At 36.7% G+C, this 19,924-nt stretch overlaps 1 protein-coding gene across 5 annotated transcripts; it reads left to right on the top strand.

Moving 5' to 3' along the window:
• The first annotated feature begins 3,478 nt into the window (after positions 1 to 3,478).
• Positions 3,479 to 18,286, top strand: LOC104884863 (probable E3 ubiquitin ligase complex SCF subunit sconB). 5 transcript variants are annotated; one of them, XM_057392495.1, is made up of 9 exons: positions 3,479 to 3,919; positions 4,396 to 4,582; positions 7,244 to 7,341; positions 9,603 to 9,708; positions 13,038 to 13,255; positions 13,988 to 14,030; positions 14,847 to 15,434; positions 16,443 to 16,703; positions 17,583 to 18,286. In XM_057392495.1, exons 1-7 carry the CDS (start codon positions 3,729 to 3,731, stop codon positions 15,006 to 15,008), a joined length of 1,005 nt encoding a protein of 334 aa, XP_057248478.1. In that variant the 5' UTR covers positions 3,479 to 3,728; the 3' UTR covers positions 15,009 to 15,434; positions 16,443 to 16,703; positions 17,583 to 18,286. The 5 variants fall into 5 exon arrangements, with proteins under 5 accessions (XP_057248478.1, XP_057248479.1, XP_048494242.1 ...); XM_057392496.1 differs by having other exon boundaries at positions 14,847 to 15,780; XM_048638285.2 differs by having other exon boundaries at positions 14,847 to 16,703.
• Positions 18,287 to 19,924: the final 1,638 nt, after the last annotated feature.

Raw genomic sequence — 19,924 nt, 5'->3', positions numbered from 1 at the left:
GAGAAAATGAAAAAAAATAGTAAGACCAATAAAAACTAGTGCACCCATTAGAGCATCTACAATGGTTGGTGTCTCTCAAACTAGCTCTCCACGCTCTCTCTCCTATTCTCTCTCTTCAAGCTGCTCTCAAGAGTCATGTCTAAAAACACCCAACAACAATAAAACTCTTTAAAGAGCTCTCCATTCAACTTTTCATTGTTTTGTGGTCCCCATATCAATAAATAAACCTCATATTATACTATTATTAAAGTTATATAAATAAAGTTATCCATGTAAATTAAATATAATTACAAAAAAATTATCTTTTTCATAAATTATGTAATGTGGATTTTTTTTTAAAAAAAATATTAACTTTGAATGCAAATATTTAATTTCATAAATTAAATAAAGATAGGAGATTTTGTGTATGAAATATATCCAATATTAGGCTCATTTTATAAATAAAGAAAAATTATAATTATTGGGATAGTAATTATTACCATGTTTTTTTTATTTTTATAAAAAAGATTATTAAATAGTTGTAAGAAGAAAAGAAAACTTAAGTAATTACAATAGCATATGGGCCCAAACATTGGAGAGCTATCTCTCCTTCAACCCCTAAGGTATCTCTCCCAAGAGCCACTTTGCGAAGTGTCTCCATGGAGAGACACCCAAGACACTACCAAGAGCCCCATTGTTGGATAAGAGGTGGCTCTCCATCTTCTCTCTCCTTGGAGTGCTAGTTGGAGAACTAGTTGGAGAGCCCCATTGTACATACTCTTATAGATGCTCTAATAAAAGTAGAATTATCCAGGAAATAAAGGCTTGTTTTGTCTTGTTGCATGAGGTGTCTCAATTTTATGAGCTTTTTTTTGGACAGTTGCGTAACATAGGACTAAATAATAAAATTAGCAAATCATTCACTTTTTGTTTTCTATACAAAATCAGGAGCATATCCTCCATGTCTTCACTACTCGTACAACTAACAATTATTACAACAACTAATTATTTTTGAGACAACTAAGGGTGCGTTATGTTCATCTTAATAAAATTAAGTTTCAGTTTCAATCAGTTCTGTTAAAATTAGATAAGTTTCAATCAGGTCCAATCAGGACAATAAGTTAGAATTAGGTTCAATAAATTCCAATTAGGTGTAATAAGTTTTAATCAGGTCTAATCAGGTGCAATAAGTCCCGATAAGGTCCAAATAGTCAATGATAAAAAAAGTTTGCATTAAAAGTTTAATTAAAGTACCACTATGATTATTATTTATTATTATATTTGTAATATTGTCTATTATTTTATTATTTATATTACGATTAACTGATATATTATTATTAAATTTTTTAATTAAAGTATCGTTATGATTATTAATATTTACATTATTATTTATTATTTTATTACTCATATTACTATTGGCTGGTTATGTTATTATTAAAAAATATTATAATCATGATCATATAAAGTTAACAATAATAATCATCATAATTATAATATTTTGCAATTTGTCTTTAAATAACTAGGTATAACATGTTTTATGAAATCAAAACATATAAATAGTATTTTTTTTTTGTTAAAATATTAATCATAAGAGATAACTATTAATTACTATTTCTTTGAAGGATAAATTTTAATGATTATTATGTTATAATAAATTTTGAGGGATAATATTTTTGTTAAGAGTAATATTTATGTTATTACTCATCAATTTTTTTTTGTTAAATAAGGTCAAATAAGTACCAATCAGGTTCAATAAAGTCTAATAAATCCCAATCAGGTTCAATAAGTTCCAATCATATCAATAAGTTCCAATCAGGACCTATAAATTTCAATCACAATCAGGTCCAATAAGTTGAATCAGGTCCAATAAATTCAGTTCAATCAGTTCAGTTGTGGTCCAATAAGTTCAGTTTAGATAAGTTTAGTTTAGTTCAGGTTATTCAGGTGAATAAAACACACCTGAACACGGGAACACCTAACGCAATCACTACTTTTGTCAGTTTGTGGAATAAATGAGACAAAGGTTCAAGGCATCAAGAGTAAGTACTGAGTAGCACCAGTGCCCAATACTTTTGTCATTTTGTGGAATAAATGAGACGAAGGTCCTAGGCATCAAGAGTAAGTACTGAGTAGCACCAGTGCTCAATGGTGATGTGGAAGAAGAGGGGAGGAAAAGTGAATGAAGAAGGGAGAAAATCTAAAAATGAAAAAAAATACAGTATATTATATAGGGATGATTGGGCAGTTTCAGGTTGACCTGATTTATATTTCGGGTCACTTATCCCTGACCCAAACCCGACCTAATATATATTTTAGGTCAAAACCGCAACCCAAACCCGACCTAATATATATTTTAGGTCAAAAACCTCAACCCAAACCCGACCTTATATTTTTCGGGTTGACCCGAAACCAATACAAAATGACTTGAAATAAAAATCTAAATATCCAATGATAAAAAAATTGCCAACTTAATTTAGAAAGATATTGCACATGTAACATGTTTAAGTTTTAATATTCAAAGCCATAATTTTCAGGTTGAAGTGAATTGGCTTAGCCCAATATTATAACCTAACCGGCTAAGGGCTAAGCAAACATAATATAAGTTATTTTTAAATTAGATCATTTCGGGTTATTTTCAGGTTCAAAAGGTCAACATGAACCTAACCCATTATATTTTCAGGTTGGTTGGATCGACTCATTTTTTCAGGTCGAAAATCTCAACCCAAACACGGAATTTTCAGGTCAGTTTCAGGTCGGGTTATTAGGTTGGGTCAGTTTTTGTCAAGCCTAATATTATATGTATTTAGGGCGTTAGAGCAACTCTAATGGTACAAAAGAAGGACTTGCTAGCAATTTTGCAAAAATACTTAGCTAGTTGCTTAACCATTGGAGCACAAAATGGAGTGTTGCTTTGCTAAGCAAATTGGTTCTATAGAGCAAATTGGCTCTATAGAGCAAATTGGCTTAGGCTATGTTCAGTTCACCTTATTTTTGCTTATTTCAGATCTAATCAGATCAGATCAGATCAGATCAGATCAGATCAGAAAAAATAAGTTCAGATCAGATCAGTTCAGATTATGCTTATATTTAAAAATCATTATATCTTTTATTACATATTAGTAAAAATTATAATAATTGAATATTAATAAAGTACTCAGTGAGACGAATCAAACAAGACCTCACATGACTATATTTTTTCTTATATATTGAGAAATATCTAAAAGATAAGATCTTGTAATCAGAAAAAATAAGTTCAGATCAGATCAGATTAGAAAAAATAAGTTCAGATCAGATCAGATAAGTTCAGATCAGAAAATTTCAGGTGAACTAAACATAGCCTTAGTCAAAAGGTTAGGTCCCACACAATAAATAGAGTGATAATTTATATATAAAAAAAAGGAAAATATGAGTGTGGGACCTACCTAAGCAACAAAATAATTTAGGAAAGTTGACTAAAGATAGAATCAGCTAAGGATTGGGTTCTATAGAGCAAATTGGCTCTTACCGGTACCATCTCGACTGCCGTACTCCGCGATCTGCTTATACAACAAAGCGGCAAAGCGCAAAGTCTACTCTCGAGTCTCGGCTAAACTGCTCTCTTTTCCAGTTTTCCTGTTCTATTTCCCCCCCAATAAAATCCCCCAAAATCAAATTTCACTGATTTAATCAAAATTCCAACAATTCTCTTCAACTTAATCGAACCTAATTGCAAGTTGCAACATCGGAAGCCGGAAAATTCCCTAAAAAACATGGCGGAAATTTCAGCTTCTAACAACAATAATTATTCTTCAACGTCTACGTCAATTACAGACTTGAACGTTGATTCACTGGCACATTGTGCTAATTACTTGAACATCCAAGATATCTCAAATATGGCAATGACCTGCAAATTCTTCAGAAATGCTGCTTACTCTGACTCCACTTGGCACCGTCTTTTCAGGTATCATTTTCTTGAACATCCAAGTATCATGAAACATCCGAGAAAGAATACATTGCATGTATGAAGAAAAGGAGCTAGTATATAGGGTTGAATTCCGATAAAACTTATTCTAGAACATGAGAACATGAAGTACTAATCCTTTTTAAACTGTAACCATTTTTCCTTGAGGGGCCAATCTTCTAGAAAGCCATGTGATATCTTAATAACATATTACATTTTTTTCTAAAATTGATTACTATTCTATTGTTTTCACGTTCTCATGTATGAATCGGTTCTCACTTGGACTTTATTCTCTCTATATATGTTATGGTGAGTTTCAGTTTTATGCTTTGATCGATGGGTGAGTGTGCGCAATTTATGGCTTCTATGGCATCGTTACATGTATAGTGATTAGTGAGCATGTGCAATGTGTGTACTGGTATTTCTAATTAATTACTGTATTTTTATTTATTTTTTTTGAAAATTACCGTTTTAAGGGAGAAATGGCCAGAGCACATGTTGGGTCAAATGCCTCAAGGATCACTAGTGAGAGATGCATATTTGAGCAGGCGTGCTGCTGTACACCGGTTTAGCTTTGTTGATCCTTTGGTTGCGGATTTCTATACTGATGCAAGGCCATTCGATCATGTCTTGTTAGGGAAGAATGACATAATCTTCTCACAGGTGTGTTGCATGTACAACTTTTATCATACACCCTGGTGTACTCTGAGCATGGTACAACAAAGGCTATGTTTTTGCTCATTATTTTCCAAATGAGCAAAATATACTTAAATGGAGAGCTCCAAATGAGTAAATGCGTAAAAAATAGTCTTGTGTATACCATGCACATGGTACACCCGGGTGTATAATGAATATACTCGTGTTGCATGCTCTTTCATTTTCATGTCTTGGCGAATGTATAAAGTTGTATAAGGTTTGAGGGTAGGGGTGGAGATAGGACTTTAGAAGAAAGGAGACGTAATGCATACATGAGAAATATATAGAATGTAAATTGATTTTCCATGAAAATTGTTTTCCTACCAAAAATATAATTTAAATTAATTTTCCCTTATTTGGTTCCTTGATAGAAAAGGTGGAAGAAAGGAAAAATGAAAATGGAGGGGAGATGGTGGATGAGAGAAGAGAAAGGTAAGGAATAGGATATAAAAATATGGCATTTCTTGCTTTTGAAATGAAAATGTTCCTCCATTCAGTAGAACTTTTTCAGTCAATGGGAAATCTATTTTCTGCTCATTAAAGCCATCAAAGGAAAGTTATTTTTCTCCTAACCGAATACTCTTTTAGTGTTAGGGGCAATTTTATTTATTTCTTTTTGTGGAATCAAAGTAATGAACTGTATATTACGAACTTACTAAACCTCTCAATAATCTCTTTATCTATGTATAATGTTAATATATCTCTAGGAAGTAAGAATGTAGGAACTTAACATACATGAAGTATATTCAAGGTGACATCAAAAATAATTGAATACAATGTAAAATACAATGAGAGCTCACCTGGTTGAGACAAGAAAAAAGAGAAGTTTAAGGACCTTGTTTCGTCTGCTTTAAGAATTAAATGAAATACCAATTGTGGTGCAAGGGAAATGAAATTGTTTGCTGTGCTCAATGTGGATGGAAAAGGGAGGCGAGAACTTCCTTTGCAACTCTTGCAAGTCAAACTTACCACCAAGGGAGATAAATTCATCTGTCTCTTTTACTCTTTTCACCATTAAGCCAACACTAGTCTCATAATTTCATGACAATGTGTGTGAGCTATTTAGGTGTCTAAATTCTCTACTAGGGGTGAGGTTATAGTTGTGTGCTAAGGAGCTGAGGTTTAGGCCTATGTCATATCATTTTAGCTTTAGCCTTGAATTTTAAGTACTTCCTCCGTTTTTTTAGATGTTACACTTTCTATTTTAGGAAGTTTTAAATTAGATGTTACACTTTTATTTTGGGTAATAACTTCTCTCTATCTCTCTCCTATCACATGTTCACATGGGACCCTTTTGTTTTTCATTCTCTCTATCTCTCTCCTCTCCAAAAATTACCTAGGAGTCCGTGATTTGAAAAGTGTAACATCTAATGAAAAACGGAGGAAGTATTTGAATTGATGTGAGGTTTGTATCATCCCTCTTTAGCTTTCGAGATTTTAGCTTTCATTTTTCGGAAGGCACATCACAATGGTAAGGTAAGTCTAGATGTGTTAGGTTGACGTTATGTTTATGGTTTTGTTAGCCTTCCCTCAATTTCAGCTGTATTTTTGACATATGATGGCTTAAAAGTTTATATTCCTTTATCCAATACACTCTCAATATACATGGTGATGTTTGGTTATCCAAGTATAGCACCTTTCAAGGATCAAGTAAATCCATTTACTTTACATAAAGCTGATCATAGCCATATCAAGGGGGTGAAGGCATTTGCATAATGTATCTTGCTATTTGAAAAGAAAAACTATAAATTTTATTTTAAAGAAATAAAAGTAGGATTTAGCATAGTCTCCTGCAAATTGCAATGTCCAGGTTCCATGGTCTCTACTCTGGACTTGCTGCAATTACTTGCAATTTTACATTGTTATGGATCGGAAGTTTCAATTCAATTCACCGAAGACATTCAAAATATCTTCAATAAATGGACAAGACTATTCCTTGGGCACATATGCTTGCTGGATACTAAGGGGCAAGTCCGTGTAACATAGGGTTTGAACTCTAGAAAGGTGATGACTGGAGTGCTCCTTTAGAAGTTGGTTGTGAAGATCTTTCCGAGAGGATTGCACTATAGTTATCTTGGAGGAAATTCGAGTTGTCATATTGTCATCGATTACTTTTATGACGGGAATTGTTTTGGGTGCATTTTAATGTGGCTGTGGGGATCCTGATGCAATTTAATATTATAAAGGATCTTGGTTCTAGGTGAGTAGAGGGCCTGAGAAATTGTTTGGATGATCAAATTTCCTAGAACAGATGCTCTTATCTTGTTTCAGCTACAAAAAGTTACCTTGATGTTCCGTGCCTTTACATGGATCCCCTGGATAACAGATTGGTGTTTACCCCTATTTGAGATGTCACTCAATGGAAATTTATTCAGTAATCTCCTCCCTCAGCGAATTTTCATGTGTATACTTGGCTCGGCTTTTATATACTTGTTCAAATGTCTATGTTTTATTAGCTTCTAGCTTCCACTTGTTAGGTAAATTGAAAAGATCTGTTCTGTATGCACCCAATGTCAGACGGACTATGATACTTGTCAAAAGATAAACTCTTTTTGTTAGCCTTTAACCATTCAATAGTAACTAGTTACCATGTAGCTATAATATGTGTTTTTATATGTTTTCCAACAGGGGTCGCTGGTACAACTTCTGAAGATTGATGATTTTTTAAATGGTAAAGAGTGCCTTGTTTCTTTAAGGGACCATAAGGCAAGGATTACATGTATGAGGTAAGTTCAGTGCATATTACGGCATGTATAACTTCCTATATTACATGTCAAACATGTTACTAATGCTGGATGCCATGAAAGGGATGGGAAGAAGAATGATTTTTGCTGTGTTTGGCTCTCCTTATCTATGACCACTTGTTGATCTTATGGCCCTGAATACCTGCACATTTTAGCAGTACAAGTGGCAGATTGTAAAGGTTTCTAGGAAAATATCAGCAGGCTTTGAGAAAGGTTCCTGAGATAGCATTATAGTTATTCTGTTATATTAACAAATAAAGTACTGTTGAACATTATCAAGTTACTTCTGGAATAATGTGGAGTAACTAGAATATAGTCTGCTGTCCAATCGTGGATCACGTAAAGACCTCTGGAAGTTTAGACTTAGAATGAGCTCAAGGCTTTAATTTTTTTAAGCTTACTCTCTGAACTCTTTTTGCTTCTTTTTGTTAGTCTTTAAGAAATTTTCTCTATGCAGACTATCTTCTAATAGAGTATTAATTTACCCTTTGGGTTTCCTCACCTTCAAGGGTCCAACCTCATCGTGTAAAGGACATAAATACCATCAAAATCCTCAAAAGTTATGTAATTAATAGTCCTTATGTCCCAAAATGAACTTCACTCCTTCCATTGTGGGGTGTCGCGAAAAGAACTTCGTACTTCCTTTTTACACTCACTTTACCTTTTCTTCTCACTCCATCTCAACACATTTCTTTTTCTTCTTGAACACTTTCTATTACTTAGTTTACTCTATCTACTCATTTTCAATTTTTTATTATATTTAGAGTACCTTTTTTCAATCTTTGTGCCGATGTGAGTGTGAAGATCATATTTGGGATTGAGGGGAATATCTGTGCATATTGCAAAGGGTAGTTTTAGTGACAAAGTATTGCAAAGTTCCTGATGCACCATGTTTGTCTAGAGATTTTTCAAAGTATTTAGGACAAGTTTCGTAGGGTTGTGGATCGTCACTTGTAGAAGCAATATCATAGAATTTGCACAATATCTCATGTGCACCTGGAGCACAATATCTGTTATATGTGGAAAGCACACTCTAGTAGTGGAAAACGCTCCTGTTTTGACACTTGGCATCCTCCTTAGGTGTGAAGTGTCTTTTCTTTTATCTTTAATATAAATAAAAGAATACTTCCCGTATATCTTTTTATGTGCTACCAAGCTCGTTGGCGCGTATTATATTAGGTGGGTAATAAACAAGGTAATGTATGAATATTTTCCGCAATATTAACATTGTAAGAGGCATGATTGAGTTATTAACTGTCAAGAAGATTACTTGTCAAGAAGCTTGGTAGCACTAAAAAATAAACAGAGAAAGTATAATATTTAGGATCTGAAATTATATATATCCCTCCTATTATAATTGGCATAGTATATTATACTATTATTAAATATTCATAAAAACCTCCTTGCCATTTGCCGTCCATATTTACTGTATATCCCTCGTATTTATACTGTATTTTTTCTTTTTTCTCCCTCCTCAACTTCTTCTTCCTCCATAACCACCACCACCTAGCCACCACTGCCACCACCCCCGCTTGCTCCCACCCCACCTCCACCCTAGGCCCCAGCCCCACAGCCGCCACCCAGCCCCCACCAACAGCCCTCCAACCCCACCCCCACCCCAGTCCTCCAACCCCTCCCCCCCTTCGCCCCTGCCCCCCTCGCCCGTCCCCCCCTCTCCTCTCCCTTTGTACCTGCCCCCCACCATTACCACCATCTATGATCACTAATTAAATGAGCTGCACGTTTAGACCGTAAATTTACATAGCACATGGGCCTGATATTACGTCTCCATATTAATGTTTGTGATACCACTTCTTCTAGAGTCTAAGATCTATACTAATATATTAAAAGGCGTGCGTAAACAAGAATCGGTGCCACGTGGCGCTCTCCCTGAGAGAGTTTTACTCCATGTAATCCACAACAATAAAAAGAATTAGAAATGGCATAGTATAGGGTTTGATCCCGGGACCTCAAGAACACATACTAAAGTCTTAACCACTAGAACAAATAACATTAGTGTTATCATCTTAAATTATAATATTAATAAATGAGAATTTATCTTACCCGGGGAGTAGCCCGGGCATAATAACTAGTTAAAGATTCAAACATAGTGTTAATGACTTAATGCACTCTGGTTGAAGCAGGGCTGCATTTTTAATTCAGTTTCGATCTCTTGCACAGAATATGTGTTAGATACCTTTATAATATGTAATATGTACCGTGCAATTATGTATCTTCTGCAGATCGTTTCCAATCGACGATGCATCTTTTATCCGAAGTGAAGCACAAAATGATGAAAATGTACTAATAACCTCAAGTTCTGATCACTCCATCCGTCTCTGGTGGAAGGTATGTTGGTATTCTTCCCTGATAGTTAATTCTGAAGGCTATAATTAGCACAAGATAATGAAATAAGTTGAATGATTAGCTTATCAATTTGGAATTTGTAACGACCAAGAAAGGATTTTGTCAATTACAATTGACTACTTGTGATGGGACTTCTTAGTAATGATTTGTTGCTAATGGGATATTTCCTTTAGTGATAATGCAAGTCCTTGTGATGATTAGGTTAATCAATATGACAAACTACATAGTTTTAGTGAGTAAATAATTTCTTGATAGATGATGTTCTAGCGGGTAACAGAAGTTGTTATAGAAGGGAATCTTTTTGTAGTGCCGAGAAAGTAGTGTGATGTATATAAGGGGAAAGGGGAATAGGAGAAGGGTGTGGAATAAGTAATCTGTAGTTTGTAGTATTTCCTTTGGGAGAGTCTGGGCCTCTTGAAAGCTCAGTGGTGACTTAATCAAATCCAACCTTCTGCTCATTTTGGCTTGATCATTTTCCTTTCTTCCTATCTGTATTTGGTCGTGCCTGGCAGGTTCTCCTCACGAAGTCAGTTAGATTGATTCTTGAGAGGGAAGAATGATCAGGGTTTGATGGTCCACACCCTACGAACTATGACCTAACAAAAACCAACTGACAGAAAAAGATGTAACCCCTTGCTGAGCATTAGCCCAATGCAATATCTAAGAGGGGCATAGATAGAATGGGAACCTAAGTCAGCTAGTGTGTAATGAACTAGCATCACTAAGGTAGATAAAAGAAGCAGATTAAGGAGTAAAACAGATATTTGATTGATAATATGGAATGTACATTGAACAAGATAGTAACAAGCATTCGAGTGGCTTGTTTCTCTCCCAAAACTAAACTACTAAATCCTCCAATATTTTCTTCATAGCCCCCTCTCTCCCTAATCTCCTCTATTTATGGTGTATTTGCCTTATTCCCCAAGCTAACATAGTAACTAGTGTATATTACTAAAATACCCTGCCTCCTAGGCTAGCCTATTACGTAGAGGCATTCTTGAGAGGGAAGGCAAAGGGTAATTAGGAAAGTTCAAGCCTTGCAAATGCTTAGAAGACTGAATTAGATTTCTTTTATCAATCATATCACCTTCTTCGTTCTCTTCATCTTTTTTTTTGACTGATAAGTAACTTTCTTCTCAAGAAAATAGGATCAGATTAGTAATGACAAAATTCCAACATAAAGTGAAACTAATCCAGAATAAACTAAAACTTCAGCTAGTAATAAACAGAACCTACATAATCCAAACATAGACTTCAAAGTTCAAACACAACCTGAAGCAGAAAACCTCAAGACAGTACAGCTGCATGCAACTCCGCAGTACCCCTGCAGGCCACTCTTTTCAGAATCTCTCTTAACAAAACTTCCCAAAGCTGCTGAAGATCAGTAAAACTTCTTTCGTTCTTCTGAATCCACAAACTGTAATAGGTCAGCAAACAGCACGCCATACAATTTGGTGGACTAAGTTCTTTTGGCACTTGGAGTAGCAATCTTGACTTCTGTTTGTGAACTAGAAGTTGTGGACAATGCAATTGAGTAAGAGCTGCAGTACACAACTGAGTATCGTATTTATACTGGAAGAATTGGTGATCTAGACTCTCATTTTCTTTCTTACAAGAACTCACACTGGATCATAAACCACTTGCCACAGCAGCAGCCTGTCAACTGTAAGCAACTTATTCCGGAGCATAAGCCAGACAATAAATAGACCTTTTGGTGTAGCACCGTTGAAACAAATAGACCTTCTCTAATGAAATTGCACATGAGTTCCACAGAGCAAATACTAGCAGTGCTTAATAGAGTTTCTCTCTTTTTCAGCAATACAGCCCCATCCTCCACACTTGTCAACAATCCTAGTACAACTAACAATCTTTCTTAACATAATAATTATAAAGCCATCTCACCCAAAGACTGTCCTCCTTACTGGCAAGATCCTACAGAAGCTTTATAACTGCATTTCAATGGAAAGACATTTTTGACACATTAAGCGCTCACCTTTGGCCAGCAATTTTCTCACAAGACGTTAGGGATTTTCTTGACATGGAAATATCACCTGTTTATAAAATCAACCTACAGAAACTCCGAGCCTCTTTCAACACTTTAGGAATAATAATAGAAGCTGGCACCAGAATATTTGTAGAGTAAACACAGCCACTCTAATTTATTGGACTGTGCCCGGATATGAAAGATGTTTGGTGGTCTAATGCTTGACCTGGTAAGCTGCTTGTCAACTAGAGGTTACACTGGTTATAGGAGAGCCTTTTAGCAGAAAGAGGAGCTCTCAAATATCTAGAAGGGAGATTGCCCCAATCCTTATCCAACTGTGCCAAAATTTGCATTGCCTCTATATAGGTTATCCCTCCAAAAGAAACATATCTTTCCTCAAAATTTGCTGCAAGGCGTTGTTCTTTTAATTTCTTCCTATGTTACTCAGACTTGGATAAAGTTTCTACCCAAATTCGGGTGTCCAGATGTCAGACTCGGCCATTTTGTAGAAAATGTCAAATTTTTTGTTTGAAATAAAGTACCCAAGTATCATGTCGTGTCCGACATGGCACGTCATGACACACAACACCTAAGGCAGATGAAGGTGTCGAAGTAATAGAGATTTCGACTTCTCAACTTCCAGTTAGTTAGATCCTCTATCTCCGCTGGCAGTTAACTTTTTAAAAAAATAATCTACTTTTGGCCACCTTTTTTTTCTGTCTTTTCTTTAAAATTGGGATGTGCACCCACCAAACACCCATTTTTGTGTGTCTACTTTTTGTCTCTCCTAAATTTCTGTGCCCTGAATCAATTGTAACCCTGGGGGAAGGGAGTATATCTTTTTTGAGGTGAGGGAGTACGTATCTTGGAATTAATCTCATAAATGCTACATCCTCACACCTTGTTGAACTTATGACAAATCAGAGCAAAATCTTCAGTATCATAAGTATTAATTTCAAAACACATAACGACACTGTAGTATCTGGACAAGGTTAATAGTCTGGGTGGAAAAGCACAGAGGTCAGTTTTTATTTATTTATTATTTAGAACGGAGGTGATATTATAAGAATTTCAGTAGATCTTTTGAGTTTAAGTTAATAATAAGATTTTAAATAGAATTGAAAGTTCCAACTAATTGGGCTACTTATTTATATTTTCTAGTGTAGTCTTGAACTTGTTGATCCATGCCTTTTGCATCAATTGATGAAAACTAGATTCATTTCTCACCCTCGTGGCTTTACCTATTGCTTTTCTGCTAGAAGATTGATGACCTTTGCTTAGTTATTTTATGAGTTTCTGAGTTGCCTTGGTATTATATCCACTGCAGGGTTCTTGCTTTCGATGTTTCAGAGGTCATAACGGTCCTGTTTCTGCACTCTCAGATAAATTGTTGGGTGATAAGGGTAGCAAAGTCCTTGCTAGTGGAGGGGAAGATGGCACGGTTCGTCTGTGGTCTCTCAGTTCAAGTGGCAAACGTGGCCAGCATGCCTTGAATGCGACTCTGCATGGGCATGTGAAACCAATTAAATTGATGACAGTTGCCGGGTATGGCTTCATTTTGACAGGAATTTACTTTGTTATTACTTCAACATCATAATGGTTATATGTATAGCCGGGGTAATGTTTATCTGATGTCAAATTTTCTAGCTATATCTCCAGCATATAATAATGCATTGTTACTTACATTTACTAGAAAGAAGCATCTCAAAGACCATCCCTAAATCGCAGTTTAGTTATTGTGTGCCTGGACAGTAAAGGCATTTCGAGGACCACAAACTTCCAGCTTATAAAATACTAGTGAATATCTACATATCTGACATGTCAAGGCTTTATTTCCCTTTGCTTTTATCGGAAGCTATTTTTTTTTTTTTGATTAGGAAAGATAATTGGTCCGAAGACCAACCCCTTCTAGGCTGGGTACAAGGCTAAACAACCCTGAAGTAAATGCCCCAACATATTGTTGGGATGAGGATTCGAACCCTGACGGTGCCACCTGGAATTCGGGGTGGTACTCCACTAAGCTACCACCTCTCGCTCTTATTGGGAGCTAAATAATATTGTTTCTCAATTTATCGCTTTTTCGTCCTATTTTTCTCATTTTCGCCATCTTCATTGTGTTTGGGTACATTACCTTCTTACGATCAGTAGTTACATTTAGCATTCAGGCCTTCGGTGCACGCAGATTGTGTCTACTTTTTTGTCTGTGAGGTTGATACATTTTTTGCTGTTGGTTTTGCTAACTATCTAATGCATGATCTCTTTTCTTGTGCTTTTCAGGCACAAGACTTCGCTTTTGATCAGTGTTGCAACAGATTCTAAGGTAGTACATCACTTTTCTTCTTTTTTATTTTTCGGATTTTCCACTCCCGATGGGAAATACTTTCTCTTGGAGACGAGGAAATATGGTAGGCACACTCAAAGTCAACATTTTGGAAAACTGATCTTGCCGGAAAGGGAAAATGGTGAACTTGTCAGAGAAAGTTGACAGCCTATTGAATTACTTATAAACAATGACCAAATGATTTGCTATTTGCTCGATATTAGGTAGTTTATGTCACTCAACCCGACGAGTCAAATCTGATTGGTACAGATTTGAGCAAATGATTCTCAAATTTCGGGTTTGATCATTTCTGGTTTTGGGTCTTTCGTGCTCAATACCCAATTTTGTTGGGTTGGTCGAATTTTACTGCATCTAGGCATGGTTAAACATAGAAAAGAAATGGTTGGTAATAAATTTATTGAGAAGGTTGACGTTTATCGCTTGTTAGTTGTTACGATTTTATGAAGTTCTCTTATAGGGAGGTGATGTTTGAAGTGTGTGAGTTAGTGGTAAAGCAAGTTCAGAGAATTGGAATGCGCATGCCTGTAGGGATTGAATAACATAAAAAAGTGAGGCTGGTGCAATTATGTCTCCATGAATCTTCTAAACACGGGGGTTAGAGTAACGGAAAATTGAGGATTTTTGAGACCCATTACCTTGAGGTTGCACGAATGCTCAAATTTACAGAGGAGATAGCTGAATAGGTGATTGTACAAAATGGCTGCCAAGCATTCAGAGCCTATGAAAGATGCCAATTGGTGCATCCCTATGTATATGACTTCTGCGAGATCTATGACTTTCCATTGCGTTCTGCAGGTAGCTCTTAAAGTAGCTTACTTTGTGGACTTGCAACAACTCTTGGCAGTAGTTATGACCTTGCTTGGACTTCGGCTTCTAATCCGTGGAAGAACACTTAAAATTGTCTTAACTATTTCAAATTGTCTTCAAGGTGATTACAAAAGCCTATTCCTTTCATGAGGTATGTGTTGCATGCTGACAGCATGGTTCAAGACGACCTTACAAAAGCTATTTTTTCAATGATTGCTGTATGGAACCGTCTGCTGTATGGATCAAGACAAGCGGATCTGATGTCTTCTTATCTTTTGCTGTAAATGGAGTATCTGACTAGGTGAACGGAGATCAGAAGATGAGCCTGAGTTCAACCTTTTCTACTTCTTCCATTTCAAATTACTCGCTACACTTCTTTTTTTACGGTTCCCTAGGTAATTTTTGTTAGTGTGATATTAGTTATAAAGTGTAATTTAGAACCTAAAGCAAGTAAGCAACCACCACTTACGACTGCGTAAACCACCAACACTTCTGCCACCACCACCGCTCCAGAACCTACAACCACTGCAACCACGCTCTAATATCGCCTGAAAACGCAGCCAACCATATTATAAAGTAAGCCATGATTATCTATATTTATTATCCAATATACTAATACTAACCAAAATACTTGCAAGTGTTATGTTTGGTCAGCAACTTGTCTCAATTTGTGAATATAACGATTACGACAACTTAAAATTTGTTACATGCGTACTTCAAGGTTCATCTTTCGTTGAACTGGTGAGATCGAATCTTAAGTTCATTTATTATGAATTCAAATGAAAATAATTTGAAGGTTCTTTTATAGGTTTATCTTTTTAATACTAAAGGTTTGTTGGTTCTTTTCTTTCTTTTTCTTTTTTGGAATTTTCAATGATCTCGAACTGAAGTTCCTTGTACGCAATTTAAGACATGTGCTTATGTAAGAGTATACTTGATCAAACCTCTATTTATGAAAATGCATATTATGTTTATTTTGATATTTTTTATGAATAATTGTTGCCCGTTTTCATGATGTGTATATTTTAGGGTTTATGTTTTTCCATGTCCATATCATGTACTGTATATTCTAAAAGATGATAGCTAAATTTAGTTTTGACCAGTACAGTCAACTAATGGCGATTATGATGCAGCGAGTAGCTTCTGAGTTGCTAAACTTGGTTTAAAGGACAAGGTTGTAGCTGTACAGTTTTTCTTCCCGTATTTAGTAGTGAAAGCAATGCATTGGCTTGAAAACTAGACCAAGACTGTGTACTGGTGATGACCACCATTTTCTGCCCTATTGATGAGACTGCAAGCAAGTAAAATTTTTGTTACGTTGATTGTTGGTTGAGCAAAACCTGCTTCATCGTGGTAACTAAACAAGGCCCATAAAAAATAAGGAATGAGGGTGTCTAAGTTTGTGGAAGGACATATGTGACCAAATTTAATACATAATTGGGTCACCTATGACCAATTACACATTGTTGCTGAGATGTTAATTATTTTTGCTCTTTGCTTTATGATGTTGAATGTCCCCTTTGTATTTCCTTTATAAGGATGATTAAGATTTATTCTGCTTAATGTCTGTCATGTATGAAACAGATCAGAGTGTGGGACTCAACCTTGGCTTCTGCATCTCGCCTCTCGGACATCAAGTTGTGTGGGAACAGCCTCTGTGTTGGGTTCTCCTGTTGGAATTAAATGCTTTGAATCAATGCTTTATGTAGCTGCAGGTTTCTGTGTTCAGGCAATAGATTTGAGAACAATGAAGAAGGCATTTACTGCTGTTGTTTGTCAACGAGATCTTTACTCATTTGAGGTGTTGCCTTCCAGATCATTGATCTGTACTGGCGCAAATAGGAGGTAAGAATATCTTGGCCAAGATATAAGCAGAGAATAGTGCTCCTCTGCCACTCAAAAAAAAAATTGTATAAACATTTTGCAGTACCATTCTGTTAGCAACTTTGTTGTCCCTATCTCTTCTCAACTTCCCTGTATGTAACATGGAGTCATGGACCATGGAGGAACTGAGCTTAAATGACAGAATACAGAGCATGAGTGTTTCTGTATTCTCCCTGCTAGCATCTCATGCAACAATAATTAGATCTATGCTTAAGCTTTCGGCAATACAATGGCATGTACTGGAAGTCTGGAACCATTTTTGTCTCATAAAATAAGAAAATATGAATGCATATCCAGCTTTTGAAGGCCTGTGGTACTCCTGATACTATTAGCTTTTTTTAGCCCCATACATATGTGCTAGGAGCACTAGCAATTATTTTAGATGATTGGTGAGTGAAGGCACACTTCAATTGCTTACTCTTCTTTACATAATGGTAAGGACCCTGTCCAAACCTCAACTCTCACAGTTTCTTGGTCCGGCATTTGCCGGTCAGGTGCTTGAGATTAGGGGGAAGGATAAAGGGATCCCAACTCCCAAACACCACACTTGGCAAGATTCAAACCCAAAACCTCTAAGGTTCTAATTGCCAAGTTACCAAGTACTACCAGGTGCTTACTCTTCTTTACATGCCGCTTCATAAACAACATTTTCATGCTTACTTGAATGTAGCGGGATGCTTATAGTTCCAGGATTGTTATCTATCTTGATCGAGATACAAATTTCGGGTCTCACTTAATGTTCGAGGATTGTGATAGCCTCCTCTCAATGCGTTATATCACCTTTACAGTTTGTATGCTATTTTGACTGCTATGGCAGAATGTAATTATGTGTTGTTGCAGAGCTTTGCTATGGGATATCCGCAAAAGCCAGGAAGGATTGAAATCAGCGCCAATAGCTGAGATGGAAGGTCACAACGGTCCTGTTACACGATTACATATGGATCCATACAAGATAGTTACTGGTGGTCCTGATGACTTTTTTACTAACGTCTGGGAGGTGGAGTCCGGTGTTCTCATAAATTCCTTGACTTGCTGTCCTCCAGAGCTATCTAGTACCAGGTCGAGGTGTAATGCACTGGCTGTTGATGGGTGTCGAATCGTGACTGCCTGCTCTAGCGAGAATGGACTTCTACGATTCAGAGACTTCACCAATGCTTCTTGTTCTGTCACTTCATACGAGGATGCTGTTTCTTCCAAATTCTGGAACTCAAACTCCTACGGTGATTCAGATTCTGGTGATTCAGATTCTGATATGTAAAGTTTTCTCCTTGTACAACATAGGGTTTGTAATGTATGTAGTTAATTCGATTTACTCCTGTGTTGTCATTCTTGTGTCTCAGGCTAAATGTAGTAGGATATATTCTTACTTCTATATTGATATCTTTACTTGTTAAATGAGGACTGTTTGTTCAGAAGGCAGTGTGTGTGCTCGTCTTGATTCGGTTGAAAGTGGAAGATACTAAAGGGGTGTTTGGATCAGAATCGATGTAACAGAATATTGTTATTATGTTATTCTGTTATAAGTAGTTAGTTTTGGCGGGAAATACTATTGTTATTGTATAAATACACTTTTGAGCTGTTGAAGGCAGCTTTAAGCTCTGCTCCTGTACTTGCCTTGCCAGACTTTTCTCAACCTTTTATAGTTGAGACTGATGCTTCCAATTCAGGCCTTGGTGCTGCACTGATGCAAAATGGGCATCCTTTAGCTTTCATAAGCAAGTCACTATGTCCTAAGTGGAAGAAACTCTCAGTTTATGAGGAGTTGAGTTGCTGGCATTGGTTACTGCTGTTCAGAATTGGGAACAGTACGTATCTGGTCAACACTCAGAACTGATCAAAAGAGCCTCAAATGGATTCTACAACAAAAAATATCTACCCCTTTCCAACAGTTTTGGTTGTCAATACTAATGGGGTTTGATTATATCTTTCAATATAAAAGTGGATCTGAAAATCTGGTAGCAAATGCATTATCAAGGGTCTATGGTGCTGAAGTTTTATGCTTTGATCTCTCTGTCGTTGATTCAAATTTACAACATTTGATACAGCAAAGCTATGAATTAGATGTCGACTTTCAGCATTTACTTAGTGATCTTCTTGGTGGAGCTGACATCCTTCATTTCATATTAAAGGTAGGAGGAAGAAGAAGCTATTGGTTGGCCCTGATGATAATCTGAAGATTTTTTTTTTTTTGACAGGAAAACGTATCTCAAATTTTATTAATCAGGCTGTAAATCAACAATTACAGCACTAACCACCTCAGGTGGAACTTCCTCAAGCCACACACGCATAGTTTCATATGATTTACTCAGTTGAGCTAAACAATGTGCTACTTTGTTGCCACTCCTCCTTACATGACTAAACACTACTTGCTGGCAATTTGAAGCCATCACTTGGATGTCATTAACTATCTTCCCAAAGGGGGACGCAGTAGACCTCCTTTCTTTAAGGTGGAAGAATAATTGCTGGCAATCTACTTCGACCATGAGCCTGGAGAACCCAGCTTGCATCGCTACTTGGATTCCTTTTCTCGCACTCAGCGCTTCAGCTACCGCCACATCCGATCCCCCTTGCTCCCGACAGCATGGAGCCACCACCACCTCCCCATCGTGGTCTCTCACCACTCCGCCAATACCCACCTGATTTTCGGGTAGAAGAGCGGCATCTGTGTTTAGTTTGTATATCCCTGCACATGGCGCCTTCCATTTAGCATTTTGAGGAGAACCCCACCCAGCCACTTTCGGAATCTCGTTCACCTTCCTATACTCCATTGCTCCCCTGCAAGCATCTTCCACGACCTCCGTAAATTTTTTTTGCTTGGCGTCGAAAACCCACTTGTTCCTACTCAGCCAGATCTGCCAACATGTCATCCAAAATAGTTCCCACCATTCATCTTCCAAGTTACCCGTGGCTAGAAACTCAATCCACTCACGAAATCTTCTTTGTTGCACCTTCTCCATGTCCAGACGAAGTGGAGAAAAATACCATACTTGTTTGCTCACATCACACTGCATCAAGAGATGTTCCACGCTTTCCTTTCCATCACCACACCTAGGGCATTGCTTGTCTATGATAACACCTCTCCTAGCTAAGTTATCATTCACAGGCAGCCCATTATGAAGTAATATCCATCCAAAGAGCTTCACTTTTGGAGCCACTTTCGCTCGCCAAACTTTTTTCCAGAC

This window comes from Beta vulgaris, chromosome 2 (genome assembly GCF_026745355.1).
Source record: "Beta vulgaris subsp. vulgaris cultivar EL10 chromosome 2, EL10.2, whole genome shotgun sequence".
NCBI lineage: Eukaryota > Viridiplantae > Streptophyta > Magnoliopsida > Caryophyllales > Amaranthaceae > Beta > Beta vulgaris.
The sequence above is the reverse complement of the archived record's forward strand: the minus strand, read 5'-3'. Positions and strand labels throughout refer to the sequence as shown.

Coding starts and splice junctions, on each gene's coding strand:
- LOC104884863 (XM_057392494.1), top strand. CDS start 3,729: ATGGCGGAAATTTCAGCTTCTAACAACAATAATTATTCTTCAACGTCT. Junction 3,920..4,395: donor ACTTGGCACCGTCTTTTCAG/GTATCATTTTCT, acceptor TACCGTTTTAAG/GGAGAAATGGCCAGAGCACA. Junction 9,709..13,037: donor CCATCCGTCTCTGGTGGAAG/GTATGTTGGTAT, acceptor TATCCACTGCAG/GGTTCTTGCTTTCGATGTTT.